This window comes from Poeciliopsis prolifica, unplaced genomic scaffold (genome assembly GCF_027474105.1).
Source record: "Poeciliopsis prolifica strain line A6 unplaced genomic scaffold, Auburn_PproV2 SCAFFOLD139, whole genome shotgun sequence".
Taxonomy (NCBI): Eukaryota; Metazoa; Chordata; class Actinopteri; order Cyprinodontiformes; family Poeciliidae; genus Poeciliopsis; species Poeciliopsis prolifica.
In genome coordinates, this window is record NW_026562514.1 from 295,336 (window position 1) to 312,433 (window position 17,098).

The 17,098-nt window shown below is 38.9% G+C and overlaps 2 protein-coding genes, 2 long non-coding RNA genes and 1 pseudogene across 4 annotated transcripts; 2 read left to right on the plus strand and 3 right to left on the minus strand.

Annotated features, from left to right (window-relative positions):
* Positions 1-998: 998 nt before the first annotated feature.
* LOC129355604 (GTPase IMAP family member 7-like) lies at positions 999-1,866 on the minus strand (annotated as a pseudogene).
* A 552-nt stretch (positions 1,867-2,418) lies between these two features.
* On the minus strand, positions 2,419-3,842 carry LOC129355640 (uncharacterized). Its single transcript, XR_008605292.1, has 3 exons — positions 3,757-3,842; positions 2,780-2,830; positions 2,419-2,481 (listed from the first exon to the last, which is right to left on the minus strand). It is a non-coding gene; the product is annotated as an uncharacterized LOC129355640 (long non-coding RNA).
* Positions 3,843-8,247: 4,405 nt separating this feature from the next.
* Positions 8,248-9,133, minus strand: LOC129355641 (uncharacterized). The gene is made up of 3 exons (XR_008605293.1): positions 9,084-9,133; positions 8,843-8,889; positions 8,248-8,346 (listed from the first exon to the last, which is right to left on the minus strand). It is a non-coding gene; the product is annotated as an uncharacterized LOC129355641 (long non-coding RNA).
* Positions 9,134-11,707: 2,574 nt separating this feature from the next.
* LOC129355606 (uncharacterized) lies at positions 11,708-14,237 on the plus strand. Its single transcript, XM_055025192.1, has 5 exons — positions 11,708-12,161; positions 12,916-13,037; positions 13,505-13,747; positions 13,873-14,107; positions 14,197-14,237. The coding sequence occupies exons 1-5, from the start codon at positions 11,960-11,962 to the stop codon at positions 14,235-14,237; spliced, it is 843 nt and encodes a 280-aa protein (XP_054881167.1). The 5' UTR covers positions 11,708-11,959.
* LOC129355637 (GTPase IMAP family member 7-like) lies at positions 13,877-17,098 on the plus strand. Its single transcript, XM_055025227.1, has 4 exons — positions 13,877-14,107; positions 14,197-14,415; positions 14,778-14,835; positions 15,215-17,098. The coding sequence occupies exons 3-4, from the start codon at positions 14,802-14,804 to the stop codon at positions 16,297-16,299; spliced, it is 1,119 nt and encodes a 372-aa protein (XP_054881202.1). The 5' UTR covers positions 13,877-14,107; positions 14,197-14,415; positions 14,778-14,801; the 3' UTR covers positions 16,300-17,098.

Sequence of the window (17,098 nt, forward strand, 5' to 3'; positions counted from 1 at the left end):
GGTTAGTCCAAGAAAAGGATCTGATTACATAAAATAAATCTACATATAGAATGTCTTGAGGTGAGTGTTCTCTGAATATAAAGAGGTTATTCATCCAGCTAATAGGATGAAACATCACACTATCATCGGTTCACAAGAAAAAAATAAGAGTAAATTTCAGCAATGCTTTTGGAAACCTATGGAACTCCAAATTTGTTAGTTGACTTTATGTCTGAGTTGTCATAAACTCAGGTTTATGTGCTGTGATAAAGTCAGATTATTTCCTCCATATTGTTTATTGAAATATTTTTTTGTATTTGCTCGATATTTATATAGATTTTTTTGCTATTGTGATAGGTGCAATCTTCTATGGAGGGCTAAAAGGGACAAAATTAAATTAACATATCCTAATATCATAATGTCATTAGTAAAATGTACCATGATCGTGAACTAAATAAATGATTAATGAATCAACTGTTTAGTAAATTATTTAATTATGTCATTCAATCATTAAAATGCAAATTTGTGGCAACTTATTTCAAATCAAATGTGAATTTATTTAATCTTTTAACACAAATAAGAGGTTGCATAAAATTTGCAACACTGACTATTTTCCCACATTTGTTTATTATTGTAATGGTTATTTTACACAAAATCCCTTTAAAAATCACAATTACTTGTTGAACAGTATTGAACTAAATCATTTACTTTAAGACTCAGTGGTTTAAGTACTGCTTTTACAAGATCTGACGCTAAATTCTGAGATTTCTCTACGGCTGTAAATCCTGAAGATCTCACAGCCTGAGCCGCCTTCTTTGCTGCTTCCCATGGAGTTTTTGTATTTTCTGCTGCTATATCCTGTCACCCCCCAGAAATGCTGCTGCTGCTGTAGCCACACCTACTACTCGTGTTAACACTCCTCCTATTTGAGAAGACACTTCTCCGAGCTACTTCTGCTGTTGTCACATTTGGAACTGCTGCTTCTTTTCCTGCTGTTGCTGCTGGTGGTTCTCCCGTTTCTACCGCTTCTTTTTCTGCTTCCCTTGTTTTGTCTGGTGCTGCTCTGTCACGTCCAGAGCTCGTTTTGTCAACATTGCACTCCATGATTTGGTTGCAGAGGTGATGACTCTAACAGTTGTTGCCAGCAATGCAACAACCATTGACACAGCTACTGCTAGACCAAAAGCAGCTCCTAGCAAAGCACCGGCAGTGATGCCTGCTAGCTTGTTTAAGAAATCAGCATACGTCCTTTCTTTAGCCATCTCTCTGATTTTTTCCAATGGTATGTTCCTGGAAGACTTTGCAATGTGTTCCTCTTCTTGTTTAATACTCTCCTCTATTTTCTGCAGCATGGCATTGGTGTAGAAGCTTCTGTCGTTTTCTTCCACTGTCTTTTCTATTGACTTGAGCAGCTTCTTCACCTGATAGCGGTTGCTTCTGTATCCGTACTTCCATCGCTTGTTCCAGCGATCGTTGTCTACGACGTGGCATCGATTTCCACACTTTCTATGAAGTCGCTAAGGGACTTGTTTCCCTTCACAAACCCTTGGATTCGTTGCCGTCTTGGAAGCCGATCACCGTGAGTAAAGACGACAGTTGAATATTTAAGCACCTCGTCAGAGAGGTGCTCATTCATTTTGCTGACGATGTCGTCGTCTTCATCTGCAGACTTCTCCACGTTGAGCACGATGAGGAAAGCGTGAGGCCCAGGCGAACACTCTGTGATCCCTTTCAGTAACTCAGCCTTCAGCTCTTTCTCGTCTTTCTGTGGATCAAATAAACCGGGCATATCGATCAGAGTGATTTCTGTCCCACCAACTCGTTTGGTCTTGGCGTCACATCTTCTCATCCCGGGATCCTCGTCATGGTTGACGTTGAACTTCTTCTCTTTAACCCTCCTGTTGTCCTCGGCTTATGTCGACCGAGGACAAGCCCTTAAAAAATATGTTTTTCAATTGCAGCTGCATACAGAAACTTTAATCTAACAGTCCTGCATCAGAACTACGGTGTGCACAACTCAGGGGGAAGTTTAGGCTCAAGCAATCCAAATGTGAACTTTACAAAAGAAATAAAGATAACCAAACCCAGGCCTCAGGTCAGACTGACCGGAAGACTAAGGAAATTACAGCTGGACAGGCAAACAGTATGGAATGGCATCACTGATCTCCGTAAAACTGATATCTTTTCAAATTTCCCCCCCTCCTGTTGCCCTCGGGTTGACATGACCCGAGGACAAGCCCTTATAAAACATTTTTTTAATTGCAACTGCATACAGAAACTTGAAATCTAACAGTCCTGAATCAGACCTACAGTGTTCACAACTCAGATGGAATTTTCTGCTGGAGCAATTCAAATGTGAACTTGACGAAAAAAATAAGAATAACCTCCTGTTGTCTTCGGGTCAAAATGACCCGAAGACAAGAGGAGGGTTAAATATGGTGTTTCCAAGGCTGCTTTTTCCTGCTCCAGGCGGTCCAATGATGGCAATTCTTCTTTTAGGCACTAAGAGAGAATTAGTTTTTTTCAGACAAGGAGAAAACATTTATTTTTGTTGATTTCTCTTCAAGAAGCATCATATTTATCGAATCTAACTCAAGAAAAATTAAAGCTGGGGAACGTGGCTACTAACGCCATGACATTCGAAATCACAGCAACCTATCAATACGAATTTCCAGTTAAAAGTTGTTTTATGTCATATATATTATTCATCATTATTTTATTCATAGTTAGAATTGTCATACAACATCTGCTTTGTCATAAATTGCAGAAACTCATTTAGACATGGTGGAGAAAGACCTACGTTGGGAATTGTTCTGTCTTGCTCCCAACCCACAACAAGCCGCTGGAGAGCCTGAAAATGAGAGAGAAACAGATCAGACACCGGTTGACAAAAGCAGCAAAAGTGCAGCTTAAATTTTGGTGTTTTCTGAAACAGAATGGCAAATAACGGTAATGGATGAGATCACTCTTTTGAGCTTGAATGACTACAGTTTTATCACAGACATGTCTTATCCACACTCGTTAAGATGCAACATTTTCTTTGCGACTTCATTAATTTATCAGATTGAACTTGACGGAAGACGCCCTTCTTCACAATGCAGCCCTGGGCGCTTGCCCGTGTCGCCCATATCACCGACTGCCCCTGTTCAAACCTTTTTTTTTGTATTACAACCTTGTAAAATGATTCAATACATCAAATCAAAAAATGGTACTAGTAATGAGTCGAAATCATCAGCAGTGGGTTTTCTCATCTTTAGGACTCTATTAGATTCTCTATTAGATTCCAGTTGGGGATTCTGACTCAAAAATGTTCATAATAGCCCCAGGGAAATTTGGCAAGCCTAAACATGCAAATAGTTTTATAAACAGGCAGAACTAAGAATGTCAAGAAATAAAACCAAGTTATACTATTTGGTTCTCTGCAGTAACATAAAAATCCCTCTTGTGCTCATAGTTTACTTCACCACACATCGCACATGGACATCAAAAACAAAATCTCTCAGAAAGATGATTTTTCTTTCCCTTTTTTGCTATTCTGTCAAGTCTAAATTGTGAACATGAGATCGCCTCTATTTCTTTTATTGAGTTGATATCCCAAACGTTGTTGAACCACTTCAAATTGTTTTCATTCGTCGTTCTCACAATGAAATTACATGTTAGAAATACTTCTGCTCTGTGTTAGAATGTCAGAGAAAGCATAATCTACACTGCAAGCAAAAACAGCAAGTTTAGATGACGAAAAAGAGTGAACATTTGTTATTAGTTATTATATCTCACCTTCCATGATGTTGAAGAAAGAATCGCTTAGGAATCCCTCAGAAAAGCCTCTCACCAAGGCGAATCGACTTTTTTCTTTGGCTTCTTTCGTCGACGGTCTGACTCAAAATTAGGTGAGTGCTTGATTTCACTTTTGTTTTTATTACTGGTTACGCAACACAAGCAAACTTGACACAACAAGCATAAACTTAACATAAAATCAGGGTGTAGTTAACATTGGTCTTATAAGACAACTGAGATGTTGTCAGACATCGGAGCCGCAGTGGCTTCCCAAAGTATTCACACCCCTAGAACACGTTTTTATGACACACGACAACAAGCATAAATGTTATTCGAATTTTATGTGATAGACTGACACAAAGTGGTGTACAATTGTGAAGCAGAAAAGAAACATTAGCAAATAAATAACTAAAAAGTACCTTAGTTTTAATCAAGGTAATATTGACTTCATAATCTCGATGAATTGGACTTAAGTATTTACAGATGGTCGATCAGTATTTTAACTTTTACTTTCCGTTGATCTGCTGATGGCTCCCATCTTAAATCTAGTACCTTAAATTTCATTAGAAGCGATTTCTTTAAGGAAATAATTAGGAACCAGAACATTAAATCATCTGTTTTTTATTAGTAGTATTATCATTTTTTGTTTATAAAAAGAAAATTTTGGTGTTTCTACCTACTTTTATTTAGAAAACATTAAATGGCAGCCAGACCGGAGATAAATGAGAAATTAGATGAAACAAATGCAGAGCTGAAATGACGCAATATTCTATAAAAGACAAGACTGTTATTGTCACAAAAACAGACATCACTTTCCATAAACAAGCTGGGCACTGGGAAACTTCACACCACAAACCAAATGAATAAAATGACATTTTATTTACACCTTATTGCTTTGCCAAAGGTTGTTGCACACATAGCTGCATATTTAGACAAAGTAGTCAGAACATTTTGTGAACCACTGAGCCGTGTTGTCCTCTTTAACTTGGCCACAGTGCCATCTAGTGGCCTGGCATCACAATGTGACAGGGTTCTTTTATGACTTGGGCAACCCACAAAAAAAAAGACTTCTCAAGGCCAGAGATCACTTCAGTGAATTTTTTATTATCTATTCAGTGAACAAAGATGGCACGTGCAAAGTATATACAGAAGACATCCAAGGCAGGTTAAAATCAACACAGCAGCATCTTAGTTCAGCATGTATCACCTTCAGTGTGAGTTCTCCAGATTCTAGCTGCAGACTGCCTCCCTGTTGAACAGAACCCAGCTTTTAAAGCCACAAGCTCCTCCCACAGAAAGTCCAATCAAGAAAACAAAACAAACACTAAGCAATTACTCCTAACTCAAATAAATTCTTAAAAGTATACAAAATAATTAATAAGAAAAAATAAACTTGTAATTAAAAAAATACAATAATCAATTAAACAGCAAACACTCAGTACGTTCTGATGACATCACCACATCACGCAACTCTCCCCCGGTGCGCCACGATCCGGAAACAAGCCAATTGAAAATAAAGCCGGGAAAATGTTTCAAAATGGCAGATAAGGATTAATGTTATCACAATGAACCGCGCCAGTTTAAGCTGCAACAAAAAGCAAGTTAGCGATTGTGTATGTGTATGGGCGTCCTAACGCGGACTCTTTAATTAGGTCTTAACTCGTGGCGGCTCCTCCGTCACACACAACTACAGTGGCTTCAAAGTGTCTTGGGAGTTTCATCTAAATTTTTCCTCCATTGACAAATACCAGCAGTTTACATGAATAGCTAGTCTCATGTAAATATATTTCAGAGAGTACTTTGTGGTTTGATATGTCTAAAATATCTCCGACACGCAACCACACACACACAGCCATGCCTAATGGAAATTTAGAGACCAATTAACCCAACAATCGTGTTTTTTTTTTATTATGGGAGAGGAAGCTGGAGCTCTTGGGGAGAACCCACACAAGCACCAGAAGAACATGCAAATTCCATGTAGAAACACCCCAATGTTTGGACTCAAACCCAGAACCTTCTTGCTATAAGCCAACCAAACTAGCAACAGCACCATCCCCTAAAAATCCATCTCTTCGTTTTACATGTGACCAAAAAACCAATCCAGAATGCGTTCAAAGTTCTCATGTTATGATGAATGAGAGAACACCAAACTGAAAACCAACAACAGTTCAAAATTCTGTCCACAAATGCATGACCAGAGAAGAAGACAGAGGGGGAAACATGACAGGGTCCAGCAATTAACAGAAACAAACTATTGGTAATGAGAAGGATTAAAACATCTACTGATATATAAATAGGCACTAAAGTTCTCCTAGATAAAACAGCTAAGACTAATTGCTCCTTCTTAACCCATGAATCACGTTTCATGAAGAGAACACACAGATGCATTGATTATGGGTTCATTCAAAAAGCAGAAATGTTTGGAATGAAGTTTGGAGATCTTTTTTAAAATCTCCACATTCACTGAAGACGATTACACGTCTTAAAATCCAACGGCTACGTTTCCATATCTTTAGATTTTGGGTCCAATTCCCAAAATACATTAAACTGGGGACAGAGTCTCAAACTATCGTCGTTTCATAATGACAACAAATAACAACAGTATGACCAAAAACATCACCAATATTCCACTTAATAGGAAAATGGTTCCAGCCATTGGTACTCTGTCACAAAACGACAGGAACAGGAGGAAGTAAAACGCAACAATCAGAAGGACGACCCAGATGTTCTTCTTGATCATCTTATAAAGGTCATACAGTTTTTTGAACAATAGTCCTACTACCAACACTATTAAACCTGCAGTTATTTTTGCCAACCAAGTTAAACCTGTTTTAATTGCCCCTAAAACTCGCTCTGCCACCCCAGTAAGAAATTTCCCAACTGCCCCTAAACCTCCCGTTAGTGGCCCTGTTAAACTTGATATAACTGCCCCTAAACCTCCTATTCCTCCCCCAAATAAACCAGTTAAAGATGCCCCTAAACCTCCTATTACTCCCACAAAGAAACCAGCTAAAAATTCCCATAAACCTCCTTTTTCCGACCCTTTATCTTCTGCCGCTGCTGTTTTACTCCTACTGCCTGACCTATTTGATGCCTCATTTGTTTTTTTATCAATCTTTTCATCAGTTTCTTCCTCAGAGACCTTTTCTTCAGGTCTCTCTTCTGGCTCAGAACATGGTTCTTGATCTTCTCTCTGGTCTCTAGTGGGGCATTCTCCAGTTTTGGGGTATGTTTGTGCTGTTTGCCAAACTGCCACATCTGACCCAAAGAAAGCTTTTGCCACCAAGTTCCCCCCAGGACCTGAGAAGCTAATCCACAAGTTGTTGTTGGCATTACCTTTGTTGTCGTCATTTGATTGTTCTGGGTTACTTGATTTTGTGTTATTTTTGTCTCTCTGATGTGCCTGGAGGATTTCGTTGGTGTAACACCCTCCTTTGTTTTCTATCACTATCTCATCCATCATGCTGATCAGCTGGGACACTTGGGAATCGTTTTCGTCACCCGTTGTGCTGTTCTGATGATCAGCTACATGATACCGGCCACTGCACTTCATTACCAAATCCTTAAGACGTTGATTCTCATTGATATGCTTTTCAATTGCCATCCGATCAGGGCCATGAGTAAAAACAACTGCGGCATATTTGAATGCTTCCTCCGGAAGACACTGGAAGATTTTGTCAAGTGCAGCCGACTGTTGCTTTGAGGACGCCTCTGCGTTCAGCACAATCAGAAGAACATGGGGACCGGGACTGCACCTTGCGGTACACCTCGCTATCTCATCCTTCAGCTCTGCCTCAGATTGGTCAAGAGGAGAGAAACCAGGAGTGTCCAACACAGTGAATCTTCTTTCGTGGGCAGATTTGGACTGAATTTGATAGTCGGTCGTCTTGCCAGGTTCAAACATTTCCTCTCCTAAGATGGAGTTTCCAAGGGTGCTTTTCCCAGCCCCGGCTTCTCCCAACAGGACGATCCTGTAGGCTCTCAGCACTATGAAGCAATGATGAAAATGAAATCATCATGTTCATTTAGAAGGATAACAGAAAACTGCAAATCACTGTGATCTCTAAGTTACCTTTGATGCACTTCTGAACTCCATCTGTTCCTTTGATGATGAGCTTTGATGCTGCCACCAGGGAAGGAAAATTATAAAGAATAAGACAATTCTTACACTGTTTATTGCTTTGTTGTCCCTGAGCTTCACAGGGATGGATTTAAGATAATTGCACATTTCTGTTTACCACGACTAAGGGTCTTTACCTGTCTTTGTTTTCACTCCCGCTGCTTGTTGTCCTTGTGGTGCTGACCCCGCTGCTTTATAGACAGCTAGATTTACAGAGCGTTCTTCTGCAGTCTCAGCCGTGATGTTTTGAACCTCAACTTCTTCTTCTCTTCCTGCAGCCGTGATTTCTGGTTGAACCACAACACTCGATCCAAAGAAAACGTCGCCAAGCGACGCAGCTGCAGGGCCTGTTATTTTCATCCATGCTTTGTTGTGGACACAGGAGTCGGCCTTATTGTCAGTGGAGTGGCAGGTACTCTTTTGTTGGTGTGCGTTACCATCTTCACCTATATATTCAGCCTCTGCTCTTCCTGGAAATTATATAGCACAGTAAGAAACATAAAAAGTTAGGGATCGCCTTAGCTATCCATTTAGGGAATCTTACAAAAACTCTCACATAAAGCAGATAAGGTTTATTCTCATGACTCCGTGGTGTCACATTTAAAATTCCCTTTTCTACCAGTCAATCCTGGAATTGTTTTCACTTTCTTTGTGTTTTTTTTTTTTTTTTTTTGGTATTTGTGGTGTGGAAAGATAAAGTTTAGTCACAGTTTAAACTGTGTACTCTGTCTCTCCAACTGTAGATTTGAGCTAAAGTGAGCATTGCCATATTTCCAAACATGTAGAGATCATCATAAATCTGCTATTCTTCAACGGCATCTTGTCTTTTCTTTCCTTCTTAGAATATCAGCTTAGTGAAATAAACTTCTTTGCCTCGTCTTCTTCAGAATTTGTGAGTTTAATCCCATTTGAAATAAGGTAAATACTCTTTCTATAGTTTCCAGTTGGAGCAGAATGAGAGCTTACCTCAATAAAAATGTCAGTCTTGAAAGTGTATTGTTCTCTGCACCTCTCTGAAAGAGAGCAAACAGAAAGTGAAACTTGTAAATTTCCACCTCACTGGTAAACAAGTTGCATTTATACTAGACGTCACTCATTCTTTACACACAAAGAGACCTAAACAAATTGTTCTGCCTCTAGTTTAAGTCAAGAGTCTTCATATCTAGTAGTAAATGTAATGTATTGCAAATAAGTGACCATAACTTACCAACACTGGTATTTAATGTGGATCTTGTAACGGTCCAGGGTGGGAATAACTCTTCTCTGCTGCAATAACAGCTTGATCTAGACCACTTTCACTTTCTGTTATGACGAGAAGCAGCTCTTGCACCCCCTCTTGTGGACACTAGAACCATTTTTCAACCTAAAAAGAGTGATTAAGAAATAAAAGTAGCAACTCAAAATGTTTAGGTCAACTTAACAGTTTCCTTTTTATTATATTTCATAATTCCACTTCAAATGTAATCATTGATGTTCGACTAAGTTGTACTTATATTCATTTCAGCCACTAACTCCCTTGGAGAGGATTCACACAGGTTATTATAAACCGTTTATATATTGCAGGACAGAGACGACGATGAAGTCAGGGCTTTGTGACAGTGTTGGTTGGTAACAGAGCAATTTCAGATTCAATTCCAGCTTTTCTTTGATAGCACTCAGTCTGCATCTCATATGTTGTCTTGAAAATATCTGCACTACTTTGCAAATGCTCATTAAATGAGGATATTCAGAAGCTTCTTTGTGTTTTTTTCCTAAATTAGTTTAAAAAGGCATCAACAGAGAAAGTCAGGAGAACAGGAGGGCGTGTTTTAATGTCTTTTAAAAGTGGAGTTAATCTGTGTGACCTCATGGATACTTATGCCAGCAAATACACAACAAAAGGTTTAAGACTAAGCTAAAGATAGATCTTGGTTTTCTTTGTTTTGTTTGTTTTTTGTTGTTTTTCAAACTCTGTATTAACTTTTAATCTCAATGTTGTTGCATCACAGGCAAAAGTGTTGAACAACAGAAAGCAACACATTGCTGACGACGAAAAGGGGAATCGCACAAAACTTTTCAAAATGGAAGATATATGTCCCTCTTTGAATGCACAGAATGCCAAACAAAGCATTATAGTCGCTAACAAGCATAACATATACATTCTTGATGATAATTTGAAGAATTGCTCTGTTCTGTTTATCTAAAATGTTTATCTCCTTGTATTAACAACTGAAATTCTTTCACAGAGTTACAAAACACTTCAGAAAACAAACCTTTGAACGTCCAGCTTTGTATTTTGTCACACCTGAATTTCAGGAGGGTTATTGCTTCTGCTTTTGTTTAGACAGATGTGTCCTTTGAGCAAAACAACCAGCGAAACAAATAAATTGGTTTGAAATGACTCATTTCAAGGTGTTTGACCTCGCACAAGAGAAATACTTGCCACCCTTAAAACAATACGAAGGAGTGGAGCTCAGTTAACCACACAGCAGTCTATTGTTGCAGCTCCTTCCCAAAGTGATCATACTGGTTGTGTTTCTTTAATGAAGGCATGTTGTCAACTTCAATGTATCTTGCTTTGTCTTTGTTTGACAGACTAACACAAAGTAGCATGTTGTTAAATGGAAGAAACAGTTCATTTCCAATTTTTCCAATCAAAGACAAATTTGAAAATAAAGCAGGATGAATTTGATCTATCTATCTATCTATCTATCTATCTATCTATCTATCTATCTATCTATCTATCTATCTATCTATCTATCTATCTATCTATCTATCTATCTATCTATCTATCTATCTATCTATCTATCTATCTATCTATCTATCTATCTATCTATCTATCTATCTATCTATCTATCTATCTATCTATCTATCTATCTATCTATCTATCTATCTATCTATCTATCTATCTATCTATCTATCTATCTATCTATCTTAGAAAACAGCACATTTCATGATAATAATAATAACAATAATAATAATAATAATAATAATAATAATAATAATAATAATTTCTGGCTTTAATTTTGAAAAAATGGTAAACACGTCCTATAAGTCCGTGCACATATCAAACAAGGAAGATGATGGAGGACGTCAAAGGCAGCAGGTGAAAAGTCACATTGCTGCATATTTGCTTTACAGGTTTGCCTAAAAATTCTATCAGCCAGCTGAAGCTGATCAAGAATGCTGCCGCTGACATTCTCACTATAACCAGGAAGATGGAGCACATTACACCAGTCTTAAAGTCCCTACACTGGCTCCCTGTAGTTCAGAGAATAGACTTTAAAATATTGTTTAGTTCATAAATCTGGTTCTGCTCTGCATCCCCAGAACCAAACATGGAGAAGCAGCACTCAGCTTCTATGCACCAGAAATCTGGAACAAACTTCCTGAAAACTGTGAAACGGCCAAAACACCGACTGCCTTTAAATCAAGACTAAACACTCATCTGTTTATTGATGAGTTTTAACCATCATAAATGAAACCGACCAATATTTTGATGTGTGATGGCAGCACTTGCCAAATTGTGTTTCACGTTTCTATCATGTTAAGCACTTTAAGCTGCCTTGTTGCTGAAGTGTGCTATAAAAATAAACTTGATTAAAAACAAACATTTTTACAGAAACTGGTTGAAAAGTGCACAATCTGCAATGCAACACCGGTCTTGCATATAGGCTTATATGTTGCCTTGTTTGTTTTCAAGTTGCTTTGTGGATTTAGAAACATGTTTCAATAAATTCAATTTATTTTTATTTTCTCTCTTTTTGGTATGGGCTCATTTTCGGAGAGGACGTGAAGAGAACATGGGATCTTCCATATCCATGACCAGAACTGTAGGAACAACTGTTTGTGACTTTCACTTGAATCCAGAGGTTTTTACTGAACCATTTGGATCATAATCCAAGATCTTATGAAATTTTTATCAGGAGGCTGTTTTCCTCCTGCGACATTAAGGGTTAATAGGCCTTGAACTTCTTATCTAGAAAAAGACAAGAGAACAGGTGGGTGGAACCTCTCAGTTTACCTCCGTTGTCGCCGCCAGGGGGCGCAGCTCTGGAGAACAGCTGAGACTCCTCCGCGTCTCCTCGGGCAGCGCAGACTGTTATGTTCCGTCCTGAAGCCATAACCATGGCGGACAGCTACCAGTTCCCCGTCTTCTTCGAGTGCCGCGGGCTTCTTTCGGGGGAGGACAAGAAGAAAACGGAGAGGTTTTTCCGAGTCCACAGACGGTCCGGCGGAGGAGACTGCGGTCCATTAACTCGAGCGGCTGGTGACGTCTACAGCATCGCGTTCAGACGTCGGGAAGGTGCAGAAACGTTTGTAACGTAGATTCGCTTTAAGAAGCGCGTGAGACCCGGAACGCGTCCCCCTAAACGTTGTGTTTGTTATTATTAATGACGTTAATGTTGTTAATGTTGACTTTCTCCGACTTGGTTTGTTCTCTTAAAGCGCTGCAGTCGATTATTAGAGATAAAAGTTCATTCTGATGTGCTTAGTAGTTTTAAAGTACTCTCATTATTTCAGTTTCTACACAGCAAAATTCTGTTAAATAACTAGAAGAAGATAAAACTAAAGATTGAGTTGTCAAAGCAGTTTACTTTAACACAGCTTGGGAATAATTAAGCCAGTATATCTCAATAATAGAGGAAATCTTGTTTCTCTTTCCAGTCATTAGTTTTAAAGGGACAGTTCAAGATTTATTGTAGGGAAGTTCTGGGTGCTGTTCTGTAAAATCTGCTCTGTTGGTAAAGACAAATAGAGATTAGTTGCTGCTGGAGGTGGAGTCTGATCCTCCTGTGACCAATTACAAAGCCTCAGAGCAGGACTGAAACTAAGTTATATCTCACCCATGAATCAGTCTTGGGTCTCTGGAGCTCCACATGAAACTCAGCACTGCTTCTCTATTTGCATTGGAGGGTCATTTCCATATGGAACTTCCGTGATTATTTTCCCAGAAGTCTGAGCTCGTCCAAGGTCCACAATGATATCTTTGTATTACACACACACATACACATACAATTTTGTATGCATGCATGACTTTATGATGCTTTATAACGCAGATCAACAGGAAGTGTTGAAGAGATCCAAGCACGTCGTTGAGCTCACTGACGGTTGTCTGGAGCTCAGTGTCAGGGGCGACCTGCCACCTCCCAGCTCGTCATATGACACCACCGCTGAAGAGGTCAGCACATTTCCTTCTGGGTTTCCTGTTCCACAAAACAACCATGCAACAGGCCCTTCAGGGATGTTTCATAATCAGCTAAATCTGATCCATAACTCAATTCTTCATGTTTTTCCTTCAGGACGAGTTGAAAAATAACCAGCACAGCAGTTTTGAAAAATACATTTGGTTAGATTGATGTTTGATAAGCATTGAATAAGTGGTATTTTGCATTAGTAAATCTGTCTTTCTGTCTGTCTGAAGCCTGGGTGAAGGTCTTGTGTTAGGAGTTTGCTGTATTTTAGTTGTATGGAAGAAGAATGACAAATAAAACTGTTAATGCTCACAGAAAGGACTTCCAGGATGCTAAAATATTATTCCAGTTTAAATATAACTAGAAAATCTAGTTATATATCTGCTACAATTTTTACATGGGACCCTCCCTATATATGTATACTTTGTAAATTCTGTTATTGTTATGCTTTCAGAGCCAGCAGACCATTCCTGACCCAACTGATGCAGCGGGTGAAGCTAGTGACCATCAGTGTGATGGTCCAGTCCATTCTGAAGCATGTGATAGGCATCTTCTGGGACAAAGTGCTCACCCTACAGAACACAAAGATTCACTTGGAAGGGAGTTTGAGTCTGCTGGACAAAACATAGTCACAGCTGGAGCTCCCAAAGGCCTTGTCCAGGTTGAAATTGGTCAGGGGACCATTGAAAGTCAGAAGGTGAGAATTCCTCAATTTTAAGTTTATTTTCTCTAAAGTGGATTTATTATTGCACTGTTAATATGCTGTTATTTTGCCTGTCAACATAAGCAAGTTGATAACCTTTGGTCTTGAACTGTTTTTAGACAGATGCAGTGGTATCTCCAATGGTCTTCAACAATCCTCTGTCTACTTGTGTTGGAAACATTCTCAGTAAAGCAATTGGTTCACAAGTGACTCAAAGTGTTAAACGAAAGTCAAAAAGTGAAATGGGGCCTGGTGACTTCATACTAGAGGAAGATTTGACTGGACCTCCTTTTGGTGCCGTGTTCTTCCTCAACCTGGTTCGGGGATGCAGAAGACAATGGAACCGCAGTTCAGGTGAGATAGCTGAGCATTTTTACCACAATTAGTTTGTCCAGATCGTTTAAAAATAATGTTCAGCTTGTTTCTTATACAAATTTCTACAGGTTCTCCGATTTGGCATCAACCAAATTCTGACTTCCTGTGAGAGCAAAGGGTTTGGATCTGTAGCCCTACCTGCACTAGGGACTGGCATTGCTCTAGATTTTCCAGTCACTCTGGTAGCCAGGGTTTTACTGGAGGAGATCTCAAAATTTGAACAGGAGAGAACGACCAGCGCACCAGTTCAAGTTCTCCTTGTTCTACCAGACCAAGAGGATGTGGAGGTAAAGTACAATAAACATGTTTTTCCCTTAAATGATTCACAACAAAGGGGTTTATTTTTTTCATTTGCCGATCACATCGAGGACAATACTCACCTTCTTGTCTGATCGCACAATTGTTTTGGCGTAAGATCGGTCAAACATTCCTTTAGACACGTCTAACAATCAGAGACAGTCTTTCTGAAAGAACTGAGGTGGTTATTGCTGAAAAAAGGTGGTACAAATTATTTTGCAGCCTTTGAAATAAATATTGGACGTCATTCTATTTAGGTGTGTGTAAATGAAAATGGCTTTAATGTCTGTATTGCACAGAGGATTCCTGTAATTTGTTAATGATACTAAATTTGAATATCTTTTCTCTACAGATCTTCAAGTGTGTACAAGAAGGTATGAAGTACAACAGATCCACTGAAAATAATCATGGTGGGTAGACAATATGGGGATAGTAAGATTTAAACAAAATTGGTAACACTTTATTTGAAAAGGTGTGCATAACATGACACTGTCATAAACTGTGCAAAGTTGACTCTTTCAATACAGCTTTTTATGTAAATTTGCATTAAAAGTGTCATTATTTACCAAAAGACACTTCATGACAACAGTCAAAAACATTCATGAAGACCACCTTCATGTTCACAACAGGTGTTATGTCATGTTTATGACAGTCTTATGCACAACCCTTCAAATAAATTACCATAAAATCTGTTTTTAGTCAGATTGAAGATTATCAAATAAACATTAGAAAGCAAGAAAAAAAACTGACAGTTCTAAAAAAGGTCCAAAAATCTCAACATTTCTCCAGACTCCAGTCCAACAAGGATGGTTCTGCTGGGGAAAACTGGAGCTGGGAAAAGCCACCTGGCTAACACCATCCTGGGGGAGGAAGTTTTTACTTCTTACCATTCTCCGAATGCAGGAACAGGAAGATGTGAATCAGAGACCAGAACAGTTAATGGGAGGCGCCTCACTTTGATCGACACGCCTGGTTTCTTCGACACCGACAAATCGGAAGAGGAGTTGAAGCCGGAGATAATGCGTTGCCTCACGGAGTGCGCACCTGGACCGCACGTCTTTCTCATTTTACTTAGAGTTGACAGATTCACAAAGCAAGAGCAGCAGGTTATCACTAAGATATGCGATCTTTTCTCAGAGGATGCTCTGAAATACGCTATGATCGTGTTCACTCACGGCGAGCAGCTCCAAAAAGGGATGAAAATCGAAGAGTTTGTCAGTAAGAATAAGAATCTGAGTAATCTGGTGAAGAAGTGCGGAGGTCGGTGCCATGTCTTTGATAATAAACACTGGAGTGGAGACGGGCAAGATGATTACAGGAACAACCAGGTCCAGTTAGAGGCATTCCTTCAAACAGTAGACAAGATGATGGTGGAAAAAAACGGATCCTACTACACCAATGACGTTCTGCAGCATGTAGAAGAAAGGATCCAGAAGCAAGAAAATGAGATTAGAAAGATTGGGGTGTACTTACCCCCACAGGAGTTCAGGGAGAAGGCTAAAACTTTTGTGTCTAGAGAATTTCTGATCCAGTTAGTGGGTACTGCCACCGGTGCTTTGTTGGGGGCATTTTTCGGAGTGGAAGAGCTATTGAAAGTTGTAATGAAAGTTGTGCAGACACCCCAGGTGATGTCGCACGTGAAAACCATAAAAACGATGGCACCTGCAGGAGTCGAACGCAAGGCGGTGGTCGTGGCTGGTGGAGTCGTGGCAGGTGTTGCTGTGCTGGCTGCAGCTGCTGCAGGGGGAATTCAAGGTGGTGCTATTGGATGTGAAGCATCTAAGGAAGCGAAAACTCCGATTGAAGCAATCGAGAAGAGTTATGACGCTGTCATGAAGAAAAGACATATGTTCAAGATGCCGTCACAAAAATAATATTGTTGTTAGTGTAATCCTAATGATTACACTGTCAGTCTTTTTTTTCACTTTCCATAAAAGTACAATATTTTGTGTAATCATCCGCAGCATTTTGATGCATCAATGTGCAGCTAACAGGTGCATATTGCTGACATAAACACACTGGAATGTCAAAGGAATGTTTTATGTGAGCTTCATAGCATCTTGTGGAACCAGTGCCAATAAGAGATAAGGCTATATTTTTAGAACCAACACTATTTTTGTCAAAAATACTTTACTTGTTTCTATGTAAAAAGTTCTATTTTTAAACTAAACTAGCAAGTTCAAGGGGCCCTAGTTCTTCTATCGCTTATCTTTTTAAATTCCTGCTTTTGTAAAGACACTTTATTTCGTCATGTAGGTAGTTCATAGTACTACTTGTTTTAGACAGACTTTGTCATTCTGCTGCACATTCACAGTATACATATTGAGCAAAATTTTGTTGCAAGGCTCCCTTAAAAACAACAAAAAAAATTGTTAAAACTAGCTGCTTTGTTCTCTGTTAAAATACAACTGAATATTTAGTCAGTTTGCTGATATGCACATACAGATATGAAATATTTTACAGCTTCTCTTTTGAAACGATTATTGAAACACTAATATTATTTCTCATATGTGGAATTTCTCAATTTTGCACTGATTTACAAGAGTTATTTTATTTGTTGGACACAAACCTTAAAATGTGCTGAACAATTTTACAAAATTATTTCCCTTTATATTTAACAGTGTTTTCTTCTGGTTGTTTTTCACTGTTTTAATCTGCCACAATAAAATATGA

What these genes read in the sequence shown, in the direction of transcription:
- LOC129355606 (XM_055025192.1), top strand. Translation starts at nt 11,960, where the DNA reads ATGTTCCGTCCTGAAGCCATAACCATGGCGGACAGCTACCAGTTCCCC. An exon ending in GGACCATTGAAAGTCAGAAG is followed by an intron (nt 13,748 to 13,872) that starts GTGAGAATTCCT and finishes AACTGTTTTTAG; the next exon opens with ACAGATGCAGTGGTATCTCC. An exon ending in ACAATGGAACCGCAGTTCAG is followed by an intron (nt 14,108 to 14,196) that starts GTGAGATAGCTG and finishes AAATTTCTACAG; the next exon opens with GTTCTCCGATTTGGCATCAA.
- LOC129355637 (XM_055025227.1), top strand. Translation starts at nt 14,802, where the DNA reads ATGAAGTACAACAGATCCACTGAAAATAATCATG. An exon ending in ATCCACTGAAAATAATCATG is followed by an intron (nt 14,836 to 15,214) that starts GTGGGTAGACAA and finishes ACATTTCTCCAG; the next exon opens with ACTCCAGTCCAACAAGGATG.